Source organism: Pelophylax lessonae (genome assembly GCF_965119305.1).
Source record: "Pelophylax lessonae genome assembly, chromosome: 1".
In the NCBI taxonomy this organism is placed as follows: Eukaryota; Metazoa; Chordata; class Amphibia; order Anura; family Ranidae; genus Pelophylax; species Pelophylax lessonae.
Genome location: NC_138768.1, coordinates 720104355 through 720125846, shown reverse-complemented (window position 1 = coordinate 720125846; position 21492 = coordinate 720104355). Strand labels below are relative to the sequence as shown.

At 42.3% G+C, this 21492-nt stretch overlaps 1 protein-coding gene across 1 annotated transcript in view; it reads left to right on the top strand.

Annotated features, from left to right (window-relative positions):
- The window catches only part of SORBS2 (sorbin and SH3 domain containing 2), a 488340-nt gene that overhangs the window by 390930 nt on the left and 75918 nt on the right, over nucleotides 1–21492 (top strand). Inside the window, exons 14-15 of the mRNA XM_082244055.1 lie at nucleotides 7524–7607; nucleotides 12973–13029. Of these exons, the coding sequence (XP_082100181.1) occupies nucleotides 7524–7607; nucleotides 12973–13029 (141 nt within the window). The remainder of the gene's footprint in view (nucleotides 1–7523; nucleotides 7608–12972; nucleotides 13030–21492) is intronic.

The following is a 21492-nucleotide window of genomic DNA, read 5'->3' as shown; positions in this document are numbered from 1 at the left end:
CAATACAGGTCCAGGAGCACAATTTGGAGACAGTTGTCACTCAGTAACAGGAAATGACCAAAACTGACCTTTGTGGCAGTAATTATTAAGTATTATTTTATTGAAAGTTTCTTTAAAAGACTGAAAACAACTTATAAAATAAAGAGAGCGAGATTTTTGGTGACTGGCTTTAGATCGATCTTAATTTTGTGCTAAGGCTTTTCAGTCTTCTACTGAATGAAAAATAGAAACCCAATGTCAGCCCTGTATAATGCACATTTTAATGTATTTATTAAGGCAAGTCCATAGAATGTTTGATGTTATTAGTCTGTTTTTGAATAATCTGATAGGAGCATACATTCTACGAATAGTGTTTCTATTGCTGTGTCACCCTCAATTCTTTTCCTGGTATTCACTATCAGTGTAAGTGTCTTTATAACAAGGACACAGATTATAATGTGTAAACAGGGCCGGTACTAGACTATTTTATGCCCTAGGCATGACCAGCTACTTGCGCCCCCCCCCCCCCAAAAAAGGGAAGGGGTTAAAAACTCCTCTATGTGACCCTGATCTGATGGTTCCTCCATGTTATCCTTTCATACCCAGTGACCCCCATATTCCTCCATTTCACACCCGGGGACCCTAATGTCCCTCCATGTCACACCCAGGGACTTTGATGTTTTTTCATGTCACACCCTGGGACCCCAATATTACTCCATGTCAAGCTGTCATACCCACTGACCCCGATGTACCTCTATGTCAGATCCTGATGTTTTTCCATGTCACATTTGAGGACCCTGATGTTCCTCCGTGTCACACCTGGGGACCCTGATGTTCCTCCGTGTCACACCTGGGGACCCCAATCCCCCATGGCAACACCCAGGGACCCCAATTCCTCATGGCACACCTGGTGACCCCGAACCCCTGTTAAACGCGGTGGCTCCTGGTGGAGGGGAAAAGCAGCAGTCAGAGAGCTCCACACGTCCTTCATCACCAACCTCCTAAGACCATTCTGGTGCCTCGTCGCTTCTGCCCCAGTAAAGGTTCCGCCCTCCAGTGCCGAGCTCCACCTGAAGAGGATCATCATGCAGGCAGCACTCTGGGGGGCTCCCTTCTTGCCTTTTGGGGCACCTCTAACAGTGGTGGAAAGCCAGGGCCTGGTAGTTCCACCACTGCCCAAGACACTTGGCATCTTCCGCTGTCCCTTCTTCCCCCCCACCTCCGCCCCTCGCCTCAGCTCACAATAATCATTCATGATGGAGAATTCATGATGGAGATAGAGTGCCGATTCCTGGCTGCGCCCCTAGGTGGCATTGCGCCCTAGGCGGCTGCCTAGTTTGCCTAGTGGAAGCACCGGCCCTGTGTGTAAAAACCACAAAAACCCTGCCACACTTTATGTAAAAAAAAAAAAAAAAAAGCAGTAATAAGTTTATTTTTTTAATTTAATATATAGTGCATTCGTTTGTTTCTGTTGAATTTAATAGATTTAAATAAAATGGGTTCCACTGAGAGGTACCCTACAAGAAAGACTTTTTACTTCACTGAAACCACACTTGATAAACTGGAATTAGAAATCTCCAATAACTATAAATTGAGTTTATCTTTAGCCCCGGATCCAGACCACAAAACAGCCTTTCTTTATTGTTCATTAAGGGACCCAGGAAGACAGTTATTCTTTGATGATTTGGGCTATATGCAGCTACCTCCAGAAGGTGAACACTTGCAAACATAGAAAAGTTGAAAGCCAGATGCTGTCAAATCCCACACCTTAGGCCCCTTTCACACATGGAGTCCATCAGATGGACTCCGTTTTTCTCAGCGGGGGATCGACAGCTGTGTCTCCGTGCTGTGTGCGGAGACAGAGCTGTCAGGTCCCCATGCATCTCTATGGGGAAATCGGATGGGAACGGACCATCTGTCCATTCTCATCTGATCTGCCAGACGGATGGAAAAAAGGGTTTCCATCCGTCCCGTTTTGATGGATCGGATGTCAGCGGACATGTCTCCGCTGACATCCGATGCCCCATAGAGATGCATGGGGCGTCCATTCAGATCCGCCCAAAAAAAAATGACAGGCAGATCTGAACAGACTCCCTGTGTGAAAGGGGCCTAACTGTCATGGTTCAGTTTTTTGCTAGTGTCCTAGGAGGTTGGATGCTTTTTTAAAAGTCTTTTAAGAACATACTTGACTAGCAGCAGCATATACGCATTTTAACTTTTCAGTATATGCTACAATATGCTATCTTACTTTATATGAGGTGAGGGGGTGAGTACGTGCCAGAAGGCAAGTGTCCCTTACCTTGGTGATTTTTTTATGTTTGTGTTTTTATGGATGGATGGTTTCTGTGATGATTATAAAGGGGGCACAAACATTTCATTTTGAACGGGACTTAATGTGATGTGCAGACAAATATTCTTCAAACTGGTTGCCCAGCTAGCTGATAACACCATTTACAAGTATCTAAAGTGTAATGTCACAAAGTGTGCTTGTTGTACAGGACAGTTTTCATATTCTAAAGCTTCCTAATTGTCACACGCAATCTTCTAATAATTTGATAAACACAGAAATAGAGTTCTTATTTTATTGGCGATGTTACTCTAAACCAGGTGTCTCCAAACTATGGCCCTCCAGTTGTTCAGGAACTACAATTCCCATCATGCCTAGTTATGTCAGAGATTTGCAATGCCTCATGGAACGTGTAGTTCCGCAACAGCTGGAGGGCCGTAGTTTGGACACCCCTGTAAATGTTATGTGACATTAGCTGTATTTTACCTTTTAATCAGGCTGTAGTGTTGTCACACTATCAACTGTGCATGAAAGGTCCACTTTAATTCCACAAATGGCTCTTTTATAGTGAGGGTAACATTTCCAGGCTGATTCCAGTTGATGTGGGAAAATCTATAATTAAAGGAACAGTACGCTCGCAGTTTAGTCTGGCGGGTGTGGCTTGTTTTTATAAGACCAGAATAACCTGGGCATGTTGCCAAACAAAGTTTGCTGTTGTCATCACATAAATAATCCATCTTTGATTAATCTAACAGTGTATAAAAACTAAACGTGAAACCAGTGACAGGATATCAATCATGTAATGCATGCCAGAGATTTCCCAAGAGCTTCAGCTGTTTTTACGTAGAGGTAAACGGCGTGGGAGAAAAGACTTGTCCCACAGACCCAAATATACCTCGATACTGTGCTGCTGAAATCTTACTTGCCCTGAAAAGTCATAGTATGCCAAATATCTGGTTATATGCTACACAGAGGGAGACCTTGTCATGAAAGATTATAAAAAGGGAGCACAAGCTTTTGTTTAGTGATGGCGATGTGCTGTACTTTTTTCAGATTTCAGCAACTTAGTGTAGACAAATAATTTTTACAGCCAAGCCCTATTGCTGTTTGCAATAAATGAAGAGAGGGCATAGTTTATCAAAGCTGTTGTAGTGTCAATTGTCAGTAATGGATACAAATTATGTATTTTGCTGCATTTTCAAACATTGAAAAAAACAGTATACATTTTTATGAATAGGATCTTTTCCCAATTTGTTGCAGTGTGTTGTGAAACAGTAGTATGCTGCATTTTTGGTGAACTTACCTGCATTTTAAATGAGATACTTGGCGCAATGCAACCCACAACAGTGTATGTCAATGTGCAGCAATGCCTTCTCCAAGTCTCTCTCATGACTCTTAAATTAACATCAAACAGAGGTGGAAGACAGGAGTTAACAACTGCATGTAAACCAGCCCTTTCACTTACCTAGGACACATTTTTACTTACATTACTATACACTAATGAAGGATTCATAAAGGAAACTTTTCTCTCAACTAATAAGACACACAACTACTATTTTGTAGACATCTTTTTATTATGATAATGTCCTCCATATCCATCTTCTGAAAACGCACTGTCTTTTAGCTTTTCTTTGCCAAGTCATGGACCTGCGTGATGAGATTGTATCATATTTTCTAGATGTCACATCCATCAATTTATTGCTAAAGAGATTACAATTTGTAGTGGTGATATAAATCCTGTTTTCTTAAAAAAAAAGTATTGGACATTTAGCACAGCCAATAAAGTAGTTTTCTGAGCATAAAATGTAGAAACCAGAAACACCATGGTGTTATTTTTCTGGGCTGGGTATTTAGGAGACTTGATTAACATTAATATATATCTTCAGACAAGAAAACAGCCAGTTTCGGGCTTTTTAAGATCCTGTCCTAGAAAGGATTCCTTTTCCAGCTCACACAGATTTCTACTTGCCCCACAACAATGATCATTGGATTCGGAGGATTTGGAACCGGAAAAACAGACAATTGTGTTGGGTTAATACTATTGAACTGCATAACCATATAAAAAAAATTCATATGCCCATCAGCCATAACTTTATGACCCCCCACTGAATATTGAGTAGGCCCCCCTTTTACCGCCAAAACAGCCCTGACCTGTCAAGGCATGGAAGCCACTAGACCTCTTAAGTTATGCTGTGGTATCTGGTACCAAGCGGTCAGTAGCAGATCTTTTTGGTATTGTAAGTTGTGAAGTGGGGCCTCCATGGATCGGACTGGTTTTTCCAGCTTGATTAGATTGAGATGTGGAGAACTTTGAGGCCAAGTCAACAGCTCATACTCGTTGTGTTCCTCAAACCATTCTTGATCCATTTTCGCAGGATGAATTATCCTCCTGAAAGAGGCCACTGTCATTGAGAAATACCTCTTCCCTAAAGGGGAACTTGGTCAGAAACAATGTTTAGGTAGGTGGCATTCTGGTGCCATCTCTTTCCAAGGTAAGTGACACACATGCACCCAGCTATCCACAGGAAAATAAAAAGTTGATTCATCAGACCAGGCCACCCTCTTCCATTTCTCTGTGGTCTAGTTCTGATGGTCACCTGCCCATTGTAGGTGTTTTTGGCTGTGGCCAGGGGTCAGCATGGGCACCGTGACCAGTCTGTGGCAACGCAGTCCCGTACACAACAACCTGCAATGCACCGTGTTCTGACACTTCGTTCAGAACCAGAAGTAACTTTTGTAGCAATTTGAGCTACAGCTCATTTATTGGATTGGACTACACAGGCCAGCCTTTGCTCACCACATGTATCAACGCGCCTTGGTAACCCATGACCTTGTTACCAGTTTGCCAGTTTTCATTGTTTAAGCCACTTTTGGTATGTCCTGACCACTTCAGACTGGGAACATCCCACAAGAGCTGCAGGTTTGGAGTTGCTCAGACCCAGTCGTCCAGCCATTACAGTTTGGCTTTCAAATCCTTACAGTTGCCCATTTTTTCTACTTTCAACACATCAACAACATTTTCACTTGCTGCATAATATATCCCACCCACTTTCAGATGCCATTGTAACAAGATAATCAATGTTATTCAGTTCAACTATCAGTGGTCATACATTTATGGCTGATTAGTGTATTATATGAAGGGGTCTTTAAAGTTGTGAAAATTATAAACAAGTATCTATAAAAAATCCTTTTTATTATTGTACAGGCCTTAAAAGGCAACAAAATATAGTCTTAAAAAAGATACATATAAAAATTAATATCTTGTGATCCCTTCAGGGTGGGAACTACCGTTTACCCACCACTGCGACCTTATAAATCTACTGCATCAAGATATAGATCTACTACATCAGGATAGATACAAAACTCCTCTGGTGGTAGACTCATGAAACATTTCACAGATACTAAAAGTTTGTTTCATTAGAAACCATCCCTAAAGAAATATCTGGGGATAAACATCAGACATATATATTAAGCAAACATGGCACAATCCTATTTACAAAAATATATGCACAAAAGAAAACGTCATAATAATCCATATAACTGCTAGTTATTTGCATATGATATCATATGCCAGCAACACCTGGGACTATGTAGGGGATTTTAAAAATGGCCGATGTGGGGATCCATTCCAGAAGTACAAAGTCCTACAATATTTACAATATGTCTTAATAAAGAAGGGAAAGGATGATACCTTATATGTAGTGTCCTTACCTCAGTAAATTATATTCAGTAAACTTCCTGAGTTATTATAAAGATGTTTTTACAATTTGTTGTTCCAAACTTGAGAGGAGCTTTAGAGAAACTTCATCAAAATGATCAAATTTGATGTGTGCTACTAGAACACTAACAAATAATTGTCAGAGCATTTTTGTAATGACTGAGTATAATTTATGTGCTGTGACAAAGTACTCTGTAGTCAAACTGGGAAAAGACAACTCAAGTAAGTGTTTGGAAGACATACCCTAGCTGTGAAAATAGTGAACTTGCAGATAATCAATGTGAATTGAGACCAAGGGAAGCATAATGTTTAAATTGGTGTGTGTGTGCGTGCTTGTGTGTGTGTGTGTGTGTGTTGGGGGTGATGTTCACTAATCCCACATCATAAAAAAAAAATCTATCAATAAATTGTGTTTTACATGCTGTACATACTCACTCGGTCACTATGATATTTTTTTTTTCTGTATTCTGCAAACAACCTAATGGATCCTGCTTTAATCTATCCCCACCTTCTTTTCATGTCCCCAATTCAGCTAGGGATTTTTCAGAGCAGTGTTGGCAACTCTGCACATGCTCAGTTTTCAGTGAGTTTCTATGCTGAGGAAATCACATCTGAGCAGCCCATGTCACTATAGAGTCACACATGTGGGAGTATACAGTGGTAAATGACAGCCCACTCCCTAGCTCCTCCTCTATGCCCACTAACCAGCTAAACACAATGTGGAGGGTATTACATTTTGATTGATGGAGGCTTTACCTCCCTCCTATTCCAAGAAACAAGCTGGAGGGATGTGACAAAGCTTGTGACTGGCAGAAATCTACCCACACTATGTTATTACCAAAAAATAATACATATTTTATTTCAAATCTATATTTTTATGCCTATTTAAAACAGTTTATTGAAATTGATTATTTTTTTCCTACTCTGTATTCCAAAGACTATTTTATTATTTATTTTTTTGAACATGTGACCAGCAGCAGAGGACTCCTGGGTCATTTTTTAAAAAAAAATAATTACAGTGCCATCATCCACATACAGAAATAGAAGGAACAATATAAATAAAACACTGTGTGTTTAGTATCACTTTAAGATATATATATATGCAGCATATTTGGACTCTAATACTGAAACAAATCTAGATGATGAGTCAATTCAAATTCCAATGAGGTAGGCACCATCTGGTTAGGCCCATCAGTAACCCAACATTGCTAGCCTCACATAAGTAATTGTGAGTGATGTGTGAAAAATATCCTGGAATGTGAATACTGTAAACATTGGCATACTGATGACCCACACTACTGGTCAGATATTGTATGACAGAACATAAAGGAATAAAGTAGGTCTAGTAAAATAATAGGGAATAAATGGATTTTGATAAACCTTAGGACTCTCAAGAAACATATTCTAATAAACATCTTGTGCTTTGTAGCCCCTTGTCGTGGTAATGTGCTACTGTGTTTCCTGCTCGAATGCTGTTAAGTTTAGCAAATGCAATTTTTGAGTACCTTTTCCTTCCCCCCTCCTTGCTTCCTACTCCAGAATGGTCGTATAAATCCTGATGAGATAGATTTAGAAAATGAACCATGGTATAAATTCTTTTCAGAGCTGGAGTTTGGACATCCGGTAAGTGAGGTTAGATACTAATTCTTACAATAGCTGGTAGGAAAATCTAATCCTTTGAAGCTTATGGTTCATTAACTCCCACTTATGCACCATCGTGGATTAACATACGCTGTGCACCTATTTAGAGATAGAAGTAAGAATCAGCTTTAACAATTTATTGGATGAAGATAACATGCCCTTGTAGCATGATTTATGTTTAAGGAAATTGTTGATTTTCTTGGACTACCAGTAAGTTATGGACTGACAATCAAGTTTGTTCCATATGTCTGCATGCTGTATCCTGTCTAGCCATTTCCCCACACTGACACACAAGTTGGAAAATGCTCATTAAAAGTCTTAGGAACAACTGCAGACCTTTAGCATTTATTAATAAGTATCCTGTGTGGCCAGTATGTTTATTCAGTATAAAACTCCAGCTATGAAGAAAGCTTTTCTTACAAACCTAAATAAATCAGAATTCTCTATCCAGCTGATTTTTGTTATTTATGAAAAATGAATGTTGATTTAGGGCTCTTTATTTTTAGCTTCTTAAGAGCAGATTAATGAAGGTTTATTGTTAACATGCAATAATTGGCACCTTGTAGAAACAAGGAGGAATCGTCACTTCCTATTACCCATAGCAAGCAACAAAATCATCCCCACCCCACTGTCATGTATATGATGTGGCAGGCCAGAATTAGACCTATAGTCCTATTAAGGCTATTGTTAGGGTTTTAATTAAGCTAGGACACCATAGAAAAGTGAAATGTCGTTGTATCCAGTAACCTTCATCCCCTGTATGTCCCTTTTTATGGCATAGACTGACCCCCCACAACTACCACATAAGGTTTTCAGAACATGTCCTCCTTTAATTTAAATATACAAACTTCCTGAGTAATGTGCCTAAAACTTGAATACAGCTTTTGTAGATTTGTAATTGGGTGGGTGCATCACATTTTAAGGTTGAGACAAACTGTGAGTTACTACATCACTGTCACTTTTCAGTGAGACAATTCGAAAGCTGATTATAGTGGTGAAAAGTGTTGGGCAGTTGCACCTTGGAGTAACTATATCAGTGAGTCTACCTCCCACCATGGGCATCCACAGGTAGGGGTAAGGGGGGGGGGCAAATGCCCCCCCCTTGGAATCTCAACTTCCCCTTTTAAGTGGTTGTTAAGCCACTTTATACCATCCTGTCTGTTCTGTTTAATAATCATGTGTGCCTGTGTGTCTGTGTTTTAAAAAAATAAGCTGTTCTTTACCAGTTTTCAGAGGGCCGAGCGCGGCTCATGTGACCCGTCGGCTCTCTCCTCTCTCTGGCTGACAGCTGCCTGCAGTGGGTGGGGCCAAGGATTCCTCACTGATATCAGTTGGGAGGGGAGGAGGAGGGGAAGAGGAGAGGAGGAGAGGTGGCTGATCACGTGAGCAGCGAGTGGCACTCTATACTTGTAAAGAATGGCTTATTTTTATGAAAAACAGACACAGGGGCACACAGGATTATTAAACAGACTGTGGACAGGATATGAAACTTTAAATGAAACTACAGCAGCAGGTGAGGAGGGGGTGTGGGCACTGACACAGGGGCAGACAGGCAGGGAGGGAGGGGGGAGAGAGGACAGAGGAGGACAGGAGGGCTGCGGATGATGGAGGCACGTAAACTGACCACGGTGTCAGGGCTCAGCAGCCATGGTATACCGTGGTCAGTTTACAGAGGGGAGGACATAGCCAGGCAGGATCAGCCAGGTATTTTAGGTGATAGAAGGGGCCAAATTACACAGCAAAGCACTGTGCTGTATAACATGCTTTAAGGGAATATACTCAAAATAAGTATAATAACTAAGCCCCTCCCCTTCATGACATTGGGGCGGAGCATGGGTGACCTTAAAATTTTGCCTCCCACATCACAGAAGGACCTAGTGAGGATATGTGTGAAGCAAAGCACTAGCAGTTGAACAAAATACCACATAAAAAGTGTGTAGCCCAGGGCAATGAGAAGGAGATTCTGGGCATGTGCTTCTGGTGTCTGAGCTTAACAGCACCCCTGATTTCGGTATAGAAGCACATCATTTTGGAGGAATTTTCTCCAAGTGAAATAATTAACTGTAGCTTTTCGATGAAATATAGAAGCTAGAACAAGCAGAGGATTTTTTTTCTTGCAAACTCCTTCAGTACCAGGGCTGTAGCTGAAGGGTTTGAGTACAGCTCCCTACAATATTCTCAAACACACAACATTAGCCGGTGTTGGAAATCAGTTACTCTTTTGTATGTGACCAGGTTCTACAGATGTTCTGTGAAGTCTCAATGAACACAGCTTCTCATTCTGTTTTGGTTGGCTGTATGGTTAGGCATACTACATGGAAAAGAAAGTGTTTGCTAGCTTTAGATGGCTAAAATAATGTGACAGGAACTGCAAGATTCAGCAGTGCTGAGTTCCCGGTTTCTGTAATTTAGGGGGCACAAGTCCAGGAATATTGAGTGTTTGTTTCACTCAGACCAGCAATGCCCATAACAAAGTGCAACTCCTGCTCTAATCTCATTATTCTCATTGATATTTCTTGTCTATTTCTCTAGTAATCATATTGTAGATACATATACCTTGCAGAACATTATTTTATGTTCTGGGCCTTGGTTCCAATGGACCATCTTCCAGTCAGATAGGGCAGAGTTTGCCTGACCTACAGCAGGTCTTGGTTTTTAACCACTTTCCCACCAGTCACATTGCTGCTACTGCAGCAATGTGGCTCGTTATCGTCCAGCGACGTAGACCTACGTCGCTGGACTCCTCCCCCTGTAGGCGGCGCCCGCGCGCCGCCGGAGGCGCGCTCCCGCTGTTTTCAGTCACAGCGGGAGTCGGGCCAGGGGAGGAGCAGCGGCGATCGCCGCCGCTCTTCCCCGATCGTCGGGGAATCGAGTGAGGAGATCCGCCCGCTTGTTTAAACAGAGCGGGCGGATCTCCTAAGTGACAGGCAGGGACAGATCGGAGTGTTCAGCATAGCTGAACATCCAATCTGTCCTTGTGTCACTCAGTCACCTCCCCCCCCACACGTTAGTAAGCACCAGGCATACATTAACCCCTCCCTCTCCAATAAAATTAACCCCTTCCCTGCCAGTGTCATTTTTACAGTAACAGAGCATATGCATAGCACTGATTACTGTAGTAATGTCACTGGTACCCCCAAAAGTGTCAAAAATGTCAGTCAAGGGTCCGATCTGTCCGCCGTAATGTTGCAGTCCCGCAAAAAAATCGCAGATTGCCGCCATTACTCGTTAAAAAAAAAAACACACCAAAAATGACATAAATCTTTCCCTTAGTTAGTAAACGCAATAACTTTTGCGCAAACCAATCAAAATACGCTTATCGTGATTTTTTTTACCAAACATAGGTAGCAGAAAACAAATTGGCCAAAAATTTTAAAAAAAATTAGATTTTTACATTTTTTTGGGGGGGAATTTCATATAAAAAAATTTGAAAAATATTGTTATTTTTTCAAAATAAACGCATTTTTTTGTTTATAGCGCAAAAAGTAAAAATCACACAGGTGATCAAATACCACCAAAAGAAAGCTCTGTTTGTGGGAAAAAAAGGACGTAAATTTTGTTTGGGTACGGCGTCGCACGACCGCGCAATTGTCAGTTAAATTCGCACAGCGCCGAAACGCAAAAAGTGGCCTGGACGTAAGACAGCAAAATCCTCCGGTGGTAAAGTGGTTAAAGTAATCATTTATGTTGCCTTATAGAATCATGTACTCCCTTACAGAACTATCACTGAGCATTTTTAAATAAGCTAAACATAAAGGTTTATTCACTGCCCATTCTTATGTACAGTATACACTAGAGCAACATTGTGGAATGTCGATGAAATGATTAACACCATTTGACTTATGGTGGTGTTTTCTAACAACATAGATTAAAAATATAAATGTAGACAGGTGTATATTACTAATTTGGATATACCTGTCAGACATTCCTGTCATTTAATCTGTTTATTAATCTGGATCTACTGATCATTTGCTGTGTAGTTTTCGGTGAAGGTAATCTCTGCTTTCGTGTTTTTCTACCTCACTCTTCATTGCTCTGGTTTGTGTCAAATTTACTTGAAAGTTCTTATTATTCAAAAATCAGTGGCATGTTATACGATAATTTTCTATATTCTATATTTAGAAAGCTCAAACACATCACATATGTCAGTAGATTCTCAAGATATAGTCGATAAAATGTACATTGATGAATGTCTTGATCTGAATGTTATTGGGGATTTTGCTGAAATTTGCAGCCACCTACTGTAGAGATTTCCTGTCTGTAAGAGAGAGCAGCATTCTTATTCGGACACCGTCAGAACGCTTTTCATATAGCATTGGAAATTAGGCCACTTCTTACAGCAGCTCCATAGATTACAGTTCTGCTACAGTGCCATCCAGGAAAGTTTAACTATAGGTGCTTGCCCACTGATAGGTATGTTTCCCTTACCAATGCCTATTGTGTTGGAAAGCCTGCAGACACCCCCATCTGTCTAATCCCTGTGCGGCAGACACAGGCACACCCGATTGGGATCCTTCCCCCATCCATTAGCATGCAGCAACAGCCCTTGAGAAGGAAGAGACACTGTTTCTCCGACACACGTCGGCTTAACTTTACTTGTTGCTATCTTCAATAAATGGCTTTAAACTCATATACGGTGGATACCGGGCACTCCTTTCTATCTACTTTCCAAGGCTACATGCGTAATCAACTGCAAGGCCATACCATAAGGGCAGCAGTCCAGGCTCCGATAGGGCTCACTACCACCTCCTTTCAAGTTGGGCACAAACCTTTGGAAGGGATCTATTCCTTCCCACCCAAATCATCACCTTCCTACAAACAGTGACTGATCAAGTCAGTCCAGTGCGATCTCCAACCCTGAAGAGCCACAATGCCCATTGTGCTAAAACGACATCTTAACAAGGTGTGGATGTCTTCCAAAGATAAACGCAACATCTAATAAGTAATTATGCAGTTCATCATTTTATACTATAGAGGTGCACAGGAACAAATGGTGCAAAATAGGGTGTTTTTTTGTGTGCTGGACCTGCATGTCTTTCTTGTGTGTGAGTTGTTAGTGTGCTTTCTTTATTTGAAGCTATTAGGCCAGTTCAGTGGAAAATACTTTTGTAGATTTAGTGTGTAGCCGTGTGCTTATTGTTTTGTGTGTATTGCATGGAGCCATTTTACAGATGCTTACTAACCTCTCTATTGGCTTTTTCTCATTTCACTAGTTTGTTTTTTTCACTTTTGAAATCAGTTTTCTGGACAAAAATAACTCCATCACTATTCTCCATCACATTTATAACTGTCTACTATCATGATTATCCATTTCACCTCTGCGTTTTTGTTCTATGTCTGCCACCAGCCTCCTAAAAAACTATTGGATTATATGCAAGAGAGCCCCCCTCGTGTGTCTACTGAGGTAAATGAAATCTTATTCCTAGTCTGCATGGTCTGCGTGCATAAGGTAAAATGTGTTGGCTGCTGTGCATTCTTGCTTTCTTAGAGTAGGAAGATATTACCACTAATCAAGGAGCATAGATCTGCAACAATAACAGTAGAATGTCAAAGTAAACCAGTAGCCAGACTATGGATCGTCAAGTGTCTTAAAGTAGAACTATAGGCAAAAGCTTTTTTTATAAATTTGGGATAGAGTGAGTCAGGTTTATAATCTCTGTCAGGTTTTTTTGCCATCTGTGTCCCATTGGGGAGATTTACCTTTACCTGCTGTTCCTTAGCCAAAACTGGAAGTGACAAGAAATCCCTACAAATTAGGGGAATCTCCAGACCCCCTCCAGGGCACCAGAACTTGTGTCCCCATTTTAAGATTTCCCCTCTATTACTCTTCATGGGACTACCCAAAAATTGTGATTTTCTTATATTTTCACTTTCAATGATAACGGAAAACAAGACAAATAGAGAGCGTGAATGTGCCTAATGGGGCCCAGACAGAAATAAAAACCTAATAGATGTTCTAATCCATTTCCACTCTCTTGAAAACAAAAATAAAGTTTGGCCTTTAGTGATACTTTATACTTCACAAACTGTAAATCACTATTGAGTGAACTTACCCCTTCATGCCATAGACATTTCCTAGAGGGATAAACCAGGCTATGAACATATACATGTACTGTATTTACATATTCTTAACAGTAAATTAGCTTAAAAACAAACTCTTAACACCTCGTACACACTAGTTGTCTTTTTTTTTTTTTTTCAACCTAGAAGGGCTAAATGAAAAAAAAAACTGGCAGCTCAGGAGGAGCCACTGTACTAAAGGCTCGTACACACTTGATGAAAATTTGACGAAATATCCTCTGATTTTTCTCTCTCTTGCTCAGCCTTCATTACCGTTTTTAGTTGACAGTGCATAATGTTCACGAAATTTCTCAGATTGTTCTTTTCTTGGGACATTTGTTCCTAGACTTCCGGGTCGTCAGCAACTTCAGATCATGCGCGGTCTTTCGTATCTGATTTTTCACGGACGTACTGCATACACATTAAACGAAAATTGGTCGTGCTGGGGACGGACGATAAAAATTTTGGTGTTTGTCCCTCCGTTTTTTTTTCGTTGAAAATGTTGGCATCGGCTGCTGAAAGTTGTGTACACACTAGCCAAAAATCGTACGATTTTACCTCGGACGGGAATTTTTGGCAGATTTTCTACTAGTGTGTACCCCACTTAACTATCCGACGTTAGTACAGCGATCTCCCCTGCTGTTCTATTGTGTTCTGATATTGTTATCAGTATTTTTCATGCATTTAGCACTAACCCTTTTGAGACTAAAGTTTTTTGACGCTTAGCTGGCCAGACTAAAGTAAGCGTTAATTTGACACCCGCTCTGAGAACTAGGAACACACAGAATTGCATATTCCAAACTCAAGATTCAAGAATAACCACTTGTGTCAAGGTACGTTTATGAAACATCCTAGTGGTCAAGGACTTAAACAACAGCTCACATCTGCATTTATTTCTCAATCTGCTCTGCAATCAGTGAACCTCGAAGTGCTCAGCTCTGAGCATTTCCGGGTTTGAATCTATCAGATTTGCAGCTGAAATGCCGATGAAACAGCTAAATAAGCATAGTCTTACGCTTGATCTGCTGTCACAGAGTGCCTTATTGTCTCCTTAAAGAAAACCTGTCACCTGCCAATGCTATCATGTAGGGGGCTTGTTAGTACCATAGTTCTTCCCCTTTTCACAGATGTGTAATTTTAAGGCTTGACATGCTTGGTATCTGTTTACTTAGTGCAACCCCATTTTTTATTTTTTACAAAAATACAACAAAAACAAAATGTACATTATATTGTGTTTGTGTGAACTAAAATTCATTTGGGTGTATGGTTTCCTCCAAATGTAGACTTGATAAACAGCTGCGCAAATATCAATCAAAAACATAACAAATTGCAACGAGCACCCACTTTTACAGGGCCTCTAATTTCAGAAAATATACATTTTTTTTTTTGTGTTTTAAAGCAGTCTAAACCCCGAAAAACAAAAATTTTACATATTGCAGCTTACTAATCCCTAGATTTTGAGGCTGCATTCGTTTTCTTTTTTTTGGTATTTTTACTCTGTTTTCACCTGCCAATGTTGCCAGTAACACACTATATTAGAGTGCCTCCACGCTGGATGAAGGAGCAACAGAGATGCCTTTGGACAGCGGTATTGGTAATCTGGGGTAGGAGAGGTTTAGATGTACTAGCAAATTAAAGCTGGCCATAGATGGAAGAAGACAGGAAGAAATCCTGCTAAAACGGCCAAATCCCGATCCATTTATTTAATGATCAACTTCTGTCTAAAAGCAATAATGGAAAATGAGGACCTGCTGTCAGTATTCAATAGAACAGCAGGAAGGATTTCTTCATCCACCTTCGTCCAGGTTGCTTGCAGTAATCCAACCTTTTTTTTTTTTTTGATCAGCCTGCTGGCTGATTAAAAAAAAGTTAGTAATGGCCAGCCTTAGATACACTAACAAACTAAAGGCAAACTCTAGCTTAAACGTTATAAGTGGTTACAGCAAACAGTTTTGTTCCTTTTGGATTTTACATAAATAAAAGCTGATTATTGTGCGCACCCCTGTCAGTTTTAAATGGTTTGTCTCAACTCTCTAAGTGCCGGTTCACACTCTTGCGAGTGCGGCGATCGCATGTAATAGCGGAGCGCACTGCTCCTTCATTACATGCGATTGGATGTGCGGTGCAAATTCAGCCATAAACTTTGTATGGCTGAATTCACACTGCACCTGCACAAAAGACGCACAGGACCCTTTTTTCCAGCCGCATCAGGATCGGATCGCACAGTGGTTCACACTTGTGCGATCTGATCCTGTGCCTGTCAGATCGCACTGCGATATGCGATCAAACTGGGGGTGTCATTAACATTTCATTGACACCCCCTGCGTATCGCATATGGCACTGTGAACTGCCAGATGTGCGTTTGCGATGCGGGAACAGGCTGCGAATTCGCAGCCTTCCCGCATCGCACAAGTGTGAACCGGCACTAACTGCTACATCTGCATGCTTGCTTTTTCAGGTGGAAAAACAACAGACTTGGCTCAGTCAGTATTACAGGCCTATGGCATGCGCCGTGAGGCCGTGTACTCAAATTGCTGAAATGTTGTTTATTGTTCAGTTGTAGCAGGTCTACGTATAACCAGTATTAGCCCCTGTGTGGGTGTTTTCTTTTGTTATGTACTCTTTTAAAATCTTCAATAAACATTTATTGTACCAAAAAAAACAAACAGACTTACTGGCCAGATCACTACATAAAAATAAAGACAAGAAAGCCTAAAAAGGAAATTGAATGCAGCCACCATATCTAAGAATTGGTAAACTGTAATATAAAACATTTTTGCTTTTGGATTTATTACCACTTTCTAGCAAACAAATGTGCCAAAAAATGAAAAAATTGCTCCAGTAGAGAAGTGGCTAATTACCATTCTCACAGCAAGGAGCAATTTCCACATGGATTTAACTTTCATCTAAATGATAAACTTATACTGGGGAGTGTGGCTATTAACTGAAACAGGAAAGAATCATTTAAAGGATAACTTCTACTGCATAGATTTACAGTCTTTCAAGACTGCTCAAGTGTATTTTTCAGACATTTCCACTTGCTGTCAGCAATTTGGACTAGACACAAAATGGCCTGTTTGTTAAGACTGAACAGTTGCTGGGCAATATTACCAGTTCACTGATTGAATATTGGCCTGGCCATGCAGCATGATTACCTAATAAGTATAAAGCTAGATACATTTCTAAAGCTGAAGTGGGTGATAAATCCAAAAAGAAACAATGAAATGCCCTGATTTAGCCTGTGCCTTAGGATAAGAAACTGTAAGGGAAAACGTACCTTTGAATTTATAGTCATGTCTTTCATTTAAAGTCCCAAAACTTCTTTTTTTTATTCTATTGAATTTATAGTAAGGCATATAATGTGGGTTGTGTTTTGTGAGAGACCCTTGATGACAGAATATTGCAATCTTAACCACTTTAAGACCGGAAGGAGTTGCCCCCGTAATGACCAGGCCCTATTTTGCGATTCGGCACTGCATTATTTTAAGACAATTGCGCGGTCGTGCGACGCTGTACCCAAATAAAATTTATATAATTTTTTCCCACAAATAGAGCTTTCTTTTGATGGTTTTTGATCACCTGTGCGCTTTCTATTTTTTTGCGCTATAAACAAAAAAAGAGTGACAATTTTGAAAAAAAAAAAACAATATTTCTCTATCGCTCATTGACAGACGTAGTCTTCTTGATTCTCAAGAGCTGGGTTATGTTGTCTCCGCAGGAGTAGGACTAGGCAGAATGACAAAAACGTTCTGGCTCCACCCTAGGGGGCAGTCCCTGAGGGTATATCCTCCCTCTCTCTGCTACAGGGAATCAGTTTTTTTCTGTCTAGTCAGGAGTAAGGACCTAAGTTCCTTGCTGGGATCTTTTGGTCCTGGCAAGACTTTTTTTCTTTAAGAAAAAGACATTTTTTAGGTAGTTTTCTCCAGTGTTTTTTTCCTGTGAGATCTTCAAGCAAAGATGCCGGACTGGGCGACACTTGTGGTCACCCCAGCCGGCCTACGAGCGCGTGCAGACCATGGCATTGCGCTTGGTCGGCCGCGACATATTCAAGTAAGTATGCGGGGCCGGGCGACGGGCTGGATGTTGAGATCCAGTGGTCACCCCGGTTTCTGCCTAAAAGCGCGTGCAGACCAGTGCGCTGAGTCGGCCGCGACGGAGTCCCAGTAAAGGGACTGACTTTGCGAGTTAAAAGCTCGCTTGGAAGCCAGGACCAGAGAGTCGAGGCGTCCACAAACCCCCACCCCGGTGGAGAGGGTATTGTGAAGAGAGGGTGCCTGTCGGTTCGGTATGGTGAGTAAACGTTCCCTTTTTTCCTCATTTATGAGGCAGTATATATTATGGGCCCCTCCATATATGGTCAGTATATATCTGATACTTACAAGTCCCCTTTGTAATACAGCATGTGTTTGTGGGAAGTGGACTTGGTTCAAGAGCTAACACTCTACCCAGCAGACTGTAACATTACAGCAGACATAGGAGGTATAATCCTACCTTATGTGCAGTGTATCTCTGTAGATCCATATGTCACCTCTCAGCAGAGTGCAGGTGGATGTGCTGGGAAGACGATATCGGCGGTCCGCCGCCATTTTGCCGTAGACCGAATGCATATATGTCCTCAGGTCACGCCGGCCGCCATGTTTTTGGAGTCTTATGTCTCTTCTATGGGGGCGGCCATGTTTTGTGAGCCCAGCTTCCTCGTGGAGGGCTGGGAACGCCGGAAGGCGTACACAGGGGGCGGAGCCACGCCTCCTGCCCGGGAAAAAGCAAACAGCTCCTTCCAGTCTGTGAAGACAGACGCTGGCTGCAGTTTGTTGGAAACTGCACTGCATCGGTTGGTGAGCCTTGGGGGTCCCTCTCTCTCTCTCTGGGATCGAGAAGCAGGTACTCTGAGGGGCGCTATTGCGCTAGGGGGAGACACACAAAAAAAAAAAAAAAAAGAAAAAGTTTTTTTTGTTTATTGCTGGCAAAAGTGTCCTGTATTAACATGGACCCTGCCACTCATGTATCTCCTCCGGATCCCCTCGAGGGGTCTGCGGGATCCTCCAGCACCCCATTGACAATTGAATCTTTGTCAGCTATTATGGAAACTTTTGTGTCCCGGGTGGAAGTGGCTTGTCAGGGACAGGGCGCAAGAAAGCGACCCCCGCCTAACCCCTTATTATCTGAAACCTCGGATTCAGACTCTGAGCCTATTTCTGCAGTTGCAGGTACTTCATCTGGTATTGGTGTCTCGGGTCCTGTCTCTTCAGACAGTGAGGAGGATGTTTCGGCATCTGCCATAGCCCGAGAGGAAGCGTTGGTAAACGCACTCATTGTATCTGTTCAAGAGACTTTAAGGTTACAGGGTATTCCATCAGAAATAGCTGAAACTGAGATCCCTTTTGGGACTAAAAAGCGCATCAAAGTGGCAAAGGTTTTTCCATTGCCCAAATGTTTTGGCAATCCAATCGATGAAGAATGGCGTCTGCCAAAACGCACTTTTAATATTTCCAAACGCATTGACAGGCGGTATCCGTTTGAGGAAACCCTTATTAAGAAATGGACAGAACCACCTGTGGTGGATTCACCTATTGCTAGATTGAATAAAGCCACGGTTATTCCTTTAGAAGACGCTCCGTCTTTTAAAGATCCAGTGGATCGCAAGATAGAAGCTATGTCTCGCACCATGTTTTCCTTGATTGGATCAGCTTTCAGGCCAATAATTGCTATTGGTCTGGTTTCGCAGGCTGTAACTGAATGGACCAAGTGGTTACGCCGGGACTTAGAAGAAGTCCCTCAGGCGGTATCAGATTTGTTGGAACAAATGATACAGGGGTTACAGTTTGTATGTGATGCGGCGTTAGACGCCACTCCATTAATGGCGCGAGCATCAGTCTCAGCAGTGGTTCTCAGGCGTACACTGTGGCTAAAAGGTTGGATAGCCGACCAAGGTTCCAAAAAAGCATTGGCTAATATCCCCTTTTCAGGAGAGCGTCTATTTGGAGCCAACTTAGATGAGATCATTAAGGATCTCACCGGTGGAAAAAGCACCTTTTTACCGCAAAATTTTAAAGGTAGAGGAACTTGTCAAAGACGAGGGCCTTCTTTTTCTGCTCACAAGAGGTTTTTTCGTCCAGCGGGTGAAAAAACTAAGTCCTCCAAAGCTTCTGCAGGAGGCGTCAGGGGTCGTTGGTCGGGCAAGCAAAAGCCCGCCCCCTCCAGACCTGAAGATAAACCATCCAAAGCCTGAAGGTGCGCCCCCACCCATGACTGGGGTGGGGGGACGTCTTCGCCGGTTCCCGGATCCATGGCTTTCCAGAATCCCGGACAAATGGGTTTGCGAAGTCATAAAGTCAGGGTACAAGATCGAGTTTCGATCTCTCCCACCGGCGCGATTCTTCCCTTCCAATATCCAACTATCTCCGGATCGTCTAGAAGATCTGCGGAGAGCAGTCACAGATCTACTACAACAAGGAGTGGTAGTCCGCGTTCCTTGGACAGAACGGTTTCAAGGGTTTTATTCAAACCTGTTTACAATACCCAGGAAAGAGGGCAAAGTGCGTCCAATTCTGGACTTAAGAGCACTCAATTCTTTCGTCAACATAAGAAGATTCAGAATGGAGTCCATTCGCACGGTAGCAGCCTTCCTGCATCCAGGGGATGTCCTAGCGTCCATAGACATCAAGGACGCCTATCTTCACATTCCCATTTTCGCAGGACATCAGCGTTTTCTACGCTTTTCCGTAGAGGAGAACCACTATCAGTTTGTGGCGTTACCTTTCGGTCTCGCCACGGCTCCGCGGGTCTTCACAAAGGTGTTGGCCCCAATGTTGGCACTTCTGCGCCAAAGAGGTATATCGATTCTAGGTTACCTAGACGATCTTCTGCTTCATGCAGAGTCTCCTCAGACCTTGCTACAAAACATAGAAATTACTATGATTTCTTTACAGGAATTCGGGTGGCTGGTGAACCAGCAAAAGTCATTTCTGGTTCCCACCCAGAGGCTCGAATATCTGGGTCTAATTCTAGACACAGTCAGGACAAGAGTTTTCCTTCCGGTAGGGAAACTCCGAAAGATTCAATCAGCAGTCCAGTTGTTACTGTCCAACAGCTGGTCTTCCCTTCGGACTTGCATGAGGGTTCTGGGGTTGATGGTGGCTTCATTCGAAGCAGTCCCATTTGCCCAGTCCCATACCCGAATTCTTCAGCAAGAGATTCTTCTCAGATGGAATCGGAATCCGGAATCCCTGGACAATCAGATACGATTGAGCAAACAGACCAGAGAGTCTCTGGTTTGGTGGCTTCGGTCTCCAATGCTCAGCCAGGGAAAGTCATTTCTGCCAATATATTGGACGATAGTGACCACGGATGCCAGTCTATCCGGATGGGGAGGAATTCTTGGTCAGTTATCTGTCCAGGGACTTTGGTCCCCGGAAGAATCCAGATTACCGATAAATGTATTGGAACTGAGAGCGATCAGACTTTGTCTGATTCACTGGACCGAGCAGCTTCAGGGCAGCCCGGTTCGGATCCAGTCGGACAATGCCACGGCCGTGGCTTATGTCAATCATCAGGGGGGCACCAAGAGTGTCCGAGCGGCCAAAGAAGTGGCTTGCATTCTTCGCTGGGCGGAACGATTTGTTCCAGCAATCTCTGCGGTGTTCATTCCGGGGGTGGAGAATTGGCAGGCAGATTATCTCAGCCGTCAGACCCTGGATCAGGGGGAATGGTCCCTCCATCCAGACGTTTTCCACCAGTTGTGCCTACGGTGGGGCACCCCGGATGTGGATCTGTTGGCATCACGATTCAACAGGAAAGTTCAGAGATT